General features: G+C 36.8%; 2 protein-coding genes across 5 annotated transcripts in view; both read left to right on the top strand.

The window, feature by feature from the left end:
- Positions 1 to 263: 263 nt before the first annotated feature.
- LOC108779072 (dolichyldiphosphatase 1) lies at positions 264 to 2,946 on the top strand. Its single transcript, XM_018546420.1, has 5 exons — positions 264 to 427; positions 807 to 907; positions 1,002 to 1,180; positions 1,250 to 1,471; positions 1,701 to 2,946. The coding sequence occupies exons 1-5, from the start codon at positions 352 to 354 to the stop codon at positions 1,831 to 1,833; spliced, it is 711 nt and encodes a 236-aa protein (XP_018401922.1). The 5' UTR covers positions 264 to 351; the 3' UTR covers positions 1,834 to 2,946.
- A 476-nt stretch (positions 2,947 to 3,422) lies between these two features.
- EndoB (SH3 domain containing GRB2 like, endophilin-B) overlaps positions 3,423 to 8,201 on the top strand; it is a 6,363-nt gene continuing 1,584 nt past the window's right edge. The window contains exons 1-9 of one of the 4 annotated variants that reach the window (XM_018546490.1): positions 3,423 to 3,726; positions 4,234 to 4,375; positions 4,687 to 4,815; positions 4,894 to 5,056; positions 5,128 to 5,191; positions 5,279 to 5,314; positions 5,701 to 5,891; positions 6,028 to 6,051; positions 7,646 to 7,715. In XM_018546490.1, the coding sequence (XP_018401992.1) occupies positions 3,664 to 3,726; positions 4,234 to 4,375; positions 4,687 to 4,815; positions 4,894 to 5,056; positions 5,128 to 5,191; positions 5,279 to 5,314; positions 5,701 to 5,891; positions 6,028 to 6,046 (807 nt within the window). In that variant the 5' untranslated portion in view covers positions 3,423 to 3,663 and the 3' untranslated portion in view covers positions 6,047 to 6,051; positions 7,646 to 7,715. Of the gene's footprint in view, positions 3,727 to 4,233; positions 4,376 to 4,686; positions 4,816 to 4,893; positions 5,057 to 5,127; positions 5,192 to 5,278; positions 5,315 to 5,700; positions 5,892 to 6,027; positions 6,052 to 7,645; positions 7,782 to 8,201 lie in introns of those variants that run through there. The other 3 variants (XM_018546487.1, XM_018546491.1, XM_018546489.1) reach the window with 3 other exon arrangements.

Here is an 8,201-nt window from a genome sequence, read left to right as displayed (position 1 = left end):
GGGGGGGGAAGGGGCACATCGAACTCCCGCTTTCACGACGACCCGTTCGGCCGTCGGCGAAGCCGCGCATTTAGCTTCGTCAACATAGGTCAACATCGTGCTACAATTATAGCGAGATTAGCGAGGTCAATGTTAACGCTAGCGACGGTAACAAGAGTAACGAAACAGGCGATGGCGACCATGGATGACAACGCGGCGGCCACGATATCGTAGTCGCGAGTGTAAATACGAAACTCCTTCCCCTTCCCTCGAGTTCGTTCCCTCCTGTCATCCAGCCGGTGCGCGTCCGTTCACTGTGAGACGCCGTGTGACGGTGTGAGACATGTCACATCCTCGAGAATCACGATAACGATGGCATCGCCCGACAAGCCGCTGGACGAGACCGAATGGATCCCGTTATCTCTGACATTGGTGGAGTATCCGCAAGGTACGAATGCACGGCGTCTCTTACTGTCAGTATCCCGAGCTTTCACCTCGCGCTTCGTTGCTGATTATTTAATTTACACATTGCCATCATCATATGGACGAAACTTAGCCAGGCATTTGCTTAAATCATAACATTTAATTATACATACGTAGATAACATTAATAGAAATTGATTTTATATGTTAAAATTCTGAAGAATTTGTGAAATTGTTTTGGATAAAAAGTTGTCAATATATGCTTATTGAATTGTTTAATTTATACTGCTAAGAATTTTGAATATTCAATATTTCTTTTAACAAAATTTACGAAAGTACTTGTGTATTTAAAATGATAAAAAGTATCTGTGTTTCTGACATTAATGTGTATTCATAAATTTTCAGGGGATATTTTTGGGCAGCTTTTGGCTGTAATAAGTCTAATGCCCTTTGCCATTTTAACTGGTTTCATCACATTGATACTTTTTAGGAGGGATTTACATACCGTAAGTTAATTGTAATAATACATGTAGCTCTCTTGTAGTACTTTAGACAGATTTAATTTATAATTTACAAACATAACTTGTTCTTTAATTATAGATCGTATTTTTTATCGGAGTTGCTATCAATGAATGTATAAATTATGTATTAAAACACATGATTCGTCAAGCAAGGCCGATGAAGAGAGATGGCCTGTATGTCGAATACGGCATGCCATCTACACATGCACAATTTATGTGGTTTTTCGCTGCATACGCAACACTTTTTATATACTTTAGGTAACATCATAAATTATTTTAGGATCATATCACTCGCTCTTGTCAGCTCACTTACCTTCCTTCTTCCAGGTTAAATTACAACTGTACGATAATCGAGAGATTTTGGCGGACAATAGTAGCGATAGGATGCATCGTCACAGCCTTATTGGTAACTTACAGCAGAGTGTATCTACTGTACCACTCCAACACTCAAGTAGTTTGGGGTGCATTAATTGGAATTGCACTGGGAACAGCGTGGTTCATAATCATGCATATGGTTCTGACACCATTTTTTCCTATAATAGTCTCATGGTGAGTATCGGGAAATAGTGTAATAACAGCGATAATGGCTGCATTCAGCAGAGAAAACAGTTTTGCAATTGCTGTCCAAGAAATTCTTTAATATGATATTTATCTTGGCCATGGTTCCTTATTGGATCTAAATATATGAACCAGCAATATCAAAGTTTTATAACAGTTGTAAAGTATGACCGCTGCTTAATAATAATATTCATTCATTGTAATCTTTGCTATTCTTCAGGCGATTATCAGAGTTCTTATTGCTGCGCGACACGACACTGATTCCTAATGTCTTGTGGTTCGAATACACAAATATTCGCACGGAGGCTCGGGCACGAGCGCGAAAGCTATCGGCGATCGGCAGGTCGCATTGACAACCAATTATGGTCGGCCAGTAAGCCGATAGCGTATAAATGCCTTGATAACAAACGACTTGAAACATAAAAATTAACATTCCTGCGATTGACTGCATTGGAGAATTAATGCAAAAACACGTTCAAAATATTCAATCCTGTTATCAGAGACGATTTCAGTTTCACGAATTCCAATACAACGTGGAACCGATTATGAAATGATCGTTATTGCGATATGATGCATCGTCATCCGACATTGTCGTTATTATGATAATTATTGTCTATTATTAATACTAATATTATAATGTTAAGATGTTTTTAACGAGAAGTAATTGAAGTAATGGCGCCATTGAAATTGTGGCGTATGTGCGTCACAATTTGCGACTGCTGATAGAATATTACTGGAAAAAAAAAATAATGGATACGACCGCCACGCGTGTTGTAACAGGTTGCTAGCGCATGGCCAAAATTATTAAGTTAAAGTCATCAAATGCATTTGCACGTTCAAGCACGATTGTATTTCTAGCGAGTTACATTCTTTTTAAGGTCTCGCATCTTGTTCTACGGTACCGTTTTGTACTAATTCTCAAGAGGCACGTGTCGCCTGTGTGCTAGATCCTCTCTCCATGTGTTCCTAATAATTAAGTAAAGTAAAGAACGAATATGTGGGATGTACGCCGTCAATGTTCAGTGAAACAAAACTGAAGATTCGGAAACAGTTAATCAAGAGAAAGCAGCTGCGAAAAGAACTGATTCTCTCAATAAATGTTTCTGAATGAACTTGCAAGAGCTTCATCAGTATACCGTTACATGATGTTTCACAGCGATTCATTCTAACGTATTTATGAAAATTGAGATATTTATTTGATACGTATTCATGACTCATGCATTGTACAAGATATGCATTTTTTTTTAGAAATGCGAGAGGAAGATCAGACTGGAGTACACAATTATAAAAATTGTCGTGTTGATAAAATTATTGATTATATTAGACATAAAATTACAATACAATGCATTCTGACCCTGTTTGTATTCCAGGCGCGAATCTTCCTTTCTTGTTCATTATTGAATCATCATTTACCAGATTACTGCCTGAGGATCGTCATATCAGTCTTTTTCTTTTTTTTTTTTTTTTTTTTTTTTTTTTCTAGAGTTATAATGTGGAAATTTTTCAAGAATTTTAATTTCTCGAGCAGGGACGTGTAAAGACAGCATTAATAGTTAAATAGAAATTAGCGAACGATTATATGTAATTATTATATATATATATATTTTTTTTTTTAAAGGAGAATGTTTGCATTTTTTGTTAATGGAACTCTATAACTGGCACGTAAACAGAGTGCAGTCGAACGCGATTTTGTGAAAATCTTGTATAGAAAATGAGTAGTCTCATTTTACAACTTTGACTACATTTAATAAAATACGTATTGTCACATGTGATAATTTCTTTCAACAGACCATTAAAAATGATACAATACATCGTATTAAGTATGTATATGTACACATTTCGAAAATTGCAGATAATAATACATAATGTACGGTGGTATCGTGCGATACTTTCGACCCTTTCGACAAACAAATATAACGACCTTGTGTTCACTTGTCTTAAATGGATCGATAAACAAAAAATAGTTTGCGGATTAGCCGACAGGCATGAGGCATGAATATCTAGACACGATACGTCTGATTGAAAATTCCTAGTAACTCTAGATTCCGGAAGTGCTGAGGCATTTAATGAATCCTACGACAAAGCACAGGGAGCGTGGGAGACACAAAAAGAAAGCGAAAGAGGGGGAATTGGGTGTTTGCTAGGAAGAGTTCTCGATCGCGTGAAAGATCTAATTCGCGAGGATGGATTTCAACGTGAAGAAGCTGGTGAAGGATGCAGGAGCCGCACTCAGCAGAGTCGTGCAGGTGGGAAACCTCTTTTTTTTTTCCTCGTCCTATCTGAAAAGTCCGCACTGTGGAAACGCGACGTCGAACGCATTTCGAATCCGTCAGCGTTTGTCATCGTTGACATTCAACGTCTGAAAACGATCATAATCAACGCGTTTGCATGTCATTGGACAGCTTCCTTGGCTGCTCCTCGTTCTCGGCGAACTACTGGAATCCACATCCAATCTCGTTTAACCTAGATCCCTGGTCTCATCTTAACGTGCAACGTCGTCGGCCGACACCAATGACGCTCCTCTTTAATCGAATGAGGACGCGTCATCTTCCTCTGATGCTACATTAACATTGCAATAATGACGCGAACTTTGAACGCGAATCATAAAATCGCATTTGTTTATTGGCAACTATATTTTAAGAGCATTACATGATACAATATATTAAGAGTATTACTATATATATTAAAACTATATATTAGAAACTGCCAAGAAAAATTTGAGATTATCATGTTTGCTCTCTGGTGTCTCTCAGATGACAGAAGAGACGCTGGGTACTTCAGAAAAGACCGAGCTAGACGCTCATTTGGAACACCTAGCAGAAAGAGGAAATGCCACCAAAACATGGACCGAAAAGATACTGCGGAATATGGAAGCTGTGCTTACTCCGAATCCTGGTATTCAATTTGAATTAATTATTTTAATCAGATTTAAATTTTGATAAAAAATTGATTGTTGATAAATTTTAGTAAATAAAGGAATATGATATGTATACAAGTGATTTATTATAATTATATTCTAGAATTTTTGTATATTTAACTGTTTTCTTATTTACATTTTATCTTATTTAAAATTGTCGATATCTCTCAAACTGCCCTTTACTTAATTCTTTTTATTGATCGTTGACATTTTAATATTGTATATTTAAATGTATAAACCTTTCTGTATATATATTCCATCGTTAATTCTAAGATGACATATTTTGCAGGTAACAGGATTGAAGATTTCTTTTACGAAAAGATAGATAAACGAAAACCAAACAGATTAAGCAATTTAGAATACGTAGGAAATGACATGATTGAAGCTGGAAATGATTTTGGTCCTGGAATAGCTTATGGTTAATGTCAAATATATTCTTATAAATATATGCATATATATATGATGCAAAAGCATTTGATGTAAGATTCGATTCTAGGTAGCGCATTAATAAAAGTCGGTCAATGTCAGCAGAGATTGGGACAGATTGAAAGGGACTTCATAGGAACTGCTGCTAATTGTTATATACAGCCTCTGAGAAAGTTCTTAGATGGAGAAATGAAAACTGTCAGCAAGGAAATGGCGATATTAGAAACCAAAAGGTAAAAATCGCTTATCCCTATTGGGCATACTAAAAGTCTTTTTACTCATATGTTAAATGATTTTAATACAGATTGGACCTGGATGCATGTAAAAATAGAGTAAGGAAAGCAAGGAGCATGCTGGGTCAACAGAGTGTAAGTATCGTTAATTGTCGATATCATTAAAAAATTTTTCTATACGTTTACTATGTGTTTTGTCCTCCACACTGCTGCAATTTATAGGAGTCCGGCATATCACCTGAAGTGTTGCTCGATCAGGTATTAATGCAATCGATAGTTTTGTTCGTTCTCTCAATTCAGAAAAATCCAAACCCAATGCAATCGCATTAAAGTTTTTACGGCCATATGTATTAAATTTCATAAACATTCAAATAAAGCACGTTTTTGTCATATTTTATGTATCGCATATGATAGTCTCATAATCTGTATATACATATATAAAAGATAAGCAAAAAAAAAAACAGTAGTTAAAAAGAACAATTGTTAATTGTGAAGCAACAAATATGCTTTTTCACGATACGGATTCAATAACGATAGCAACTTCATACCTACAATCATTTTAGTTTCCTGACTTCATCTTAGATAGTAAATATTAAAATATAGAGAAAACAATAATAAATAAAATGTTTATATTGCTCACTCAGGCAGAGAGGGAGCTGAGGGTAGCACAATCAGAGTTCGATCGACAAGCAGAGATAGTGAAATTGCTGCTGGAAGGTGTCTCGAGCTCACAGGCCGGACATTTGCGATGCTTGCATGAATTCGTGGAGGCGCAAACACGTCATTACGCGCAATGTCACGCTGTCATGCAAGATCTACAGCGCGAGCTTGCCGGGTAAGTTGGTTGCCTTCTTCACTTTTTGGCTTTCGTTTTCCTTTAAAAAGTATTCTATCTACCTACTCTATTCGATTTGTATTCAGCACGTTATTGTCCTCATGCAGCGTATTGTTATTGCAACATTTTTGTACAGCTATCCTACTTTATGGTGATCTGAGTGAGTAATGTTTGACAAACCTTGAATGTTAATAGGTATGTTTAGATACGATTCGTAAACTCTGCTTCTCCTTGTAGCAATCGCGGGCATAGATTTGGACAAAAAGACGCGATGAAATTTTTTTACGACGGAAATGTTTCACTGCACAGAAGATGCAGTTTTGGTGGTTTGACGAACATTACCTGTTACAGCTGGTTTCAATGACATTGATTAATAAAATTTCAAGATAGCTTGAAACCAGCGAATGATTAGTTAGACCAGATCTAATGCCGACATAATTTAATTGCTTCCATATCAGCATCCTGTCCTATAAACATTGTAACAATCGCTAGTAATAGATGTAAAATGTTTTTTATTCATTTGATTACTCCTTGCTTCCTCGGTCTTCGTGCAATCTGTCGGAGCGTGTTCTCTCCCGCTACTCTCTATCTCTGCTTGCACGATTGGTAATTGCAGGGCGCGTCAACCGAGCCCTTTGCTGAGAGTCAACAGCGAGGAAGTGATCGAGCTAAATCCTTCGCCCACTCTTTCTCAAAATTCGTCCGTAACCGCCGGATCTGCCGCTTACGTTACCGCCACATTCGACACTGATATCAGTAAAATTTAGTTTTCAACCTTATGAGTACGAATATTGACGGATCGTTACGAATTTCGAATCCAGTTGGCAATTCAATTATGTTAACTGTCATGTAATTTTTCCCATTTTAACGACGTTCGTTCAAGTTACACGTACACGTTAAAAAGCTTAATTCCGATTGTCTCTTAATCTTTACAGAATTGTTACCTATCAATATACATATATAAATACTCTATAACGTTGTATAATTGTACATGCAATTGTATATTTAGATGAAATAGGATGGACAGAATATCTTTCTCGATAAATTCCTTTGTGAACGATTTACGGCGATCAATGCGGTATATATATATATTTTTTTTTTTTTTTAGCTTCTTCTACACTACTACCTCTTATTGTTCTTGTATTGTCTTTTCAAAACAGTTGCTTTGGATCGCCGTAACTCGGCCGAGAATGGCCATAATGGCATCAAAGAGAAACTAATCTCGATGCGCCATGTAACTGAACAACGATATAAATGTAGACATATCACGCTTTTCTATACTAGGATATTAATCATCTGCCTGTATTATGTACTGCGGAGAAAGATTAAATTTTTCCATTCTTTCCATAATATCAGGGAATATTGGGGTAAATCATAATAATGCATGTAATTGAACCAGTAGAATTGAAAACACACATACCCGCAAAAGAACAGACTAATTTGCCGAATAAAAATGTCTTTAATGCGAAATTTGATCTTTTTAAATTGCATGCATACTGACTGATCCAATTCACCACAATCGAATACTTATTATCTCGCTCAATGTCAAGTAACAACTATGTAGAATGCTGTGGTGAGTGTGTGCCTGAATATAAACGTGAAACGATATTACAATATATTCACGTTGTATGGCAGTATATGATCCTCGTAAAAAGTCGCTTTGTGTCTCCTATCCTCAAGTTTCCCTCGTACACGAGTTTATATTACAAATAAGATTATAGCACTATAAATTCACTTATCGTTTACCTACCCAGACTATCTGGGGGTCCCTATTACACCACCCCACCAGCCACCACCAACGCACTAGCCGAGAACGATCAGGATAGAGCAAGAGTGTTGTGCAATTACGACGCGAGGGATCCTAGCGAGCTAAGCGTCCTGCAAGATGAGGTAACGAAGTTTGTGATTTAGGTACTCAACAGCATGTTTGGCGATATCTCGAGCGAAGGGCATGAATCTGTAGTCGAGTTAAGTTACGGTACTGTAAGGTCACTTACTTATAGTCTTTTTTTTAATCACTTTGTATAAATATGTATTGTAGAGAGATTTTCTTTTGTACCTTCTTCGAACCATCGTGTAAGACTCACTTTAAGCTTAAATCTTTCGGGACTGTCGTCGATTCTCAACCTAGACTCTGAGAAAATAAAATTCGTATCCGACGCGTCCAAAGAGAGAGGTTCCCCGTCCCGAAAGGATTAAGATACTGCCCCAAGATGTTGAACTTCTTTTAATACGCGTTATAGAGTTAAGTATTTGTTATTATAAGTTTCATAAGTTATTGCACGTTTCAAATCAAGACGCTCATATATA

This window comes from Cyphomyrmex costatus, unplaced genomic scaffold (assembly GCF_001594065.2).
Source record: "Cyphomyrmex costatus isolate MS0001 unplaced genomic scaffold, Ccosl1.0 scaffold55, whole genome shotgun sequence".
NCBI classification, from domain to species: domain Eukaryota; kingdom Metazoa; phylum Arthropoda; class Insecta; order Hymenoptera; family Formicidae; genus Cyphomyrmex; species Cyphomyrmex costatus.
The sequence above is the reverse complement of the archived record's forward strand: the minus strand, read 5'-3'. Positions and strand labels throughout refer to the sequence as shown.

Bases quoted from the DNA above. Each gene is read 5' to 3' on its own strand.
- LOC108779072 (XM_018546420.1), top strand. From the start codon at position 352: ATGGCATCGCCCGACAAGCCGCTGGACGAGACCGAATGGATCCCGTTA. The intron at 1,181-1,249 runs GTAACATCATAA...TCCTTCTTCCAG, and splicing joins ACACTTTTTATATACTTTAG to GTTAAATTACAACTGTACGA. The intron at 1,472-1,700 runs GTGAGTATCGGG...GCTATTCTTCAG, and splicing joins TTTCCTATAATAGTCTCATG to GCGATTATCAGAGTTCTTAT.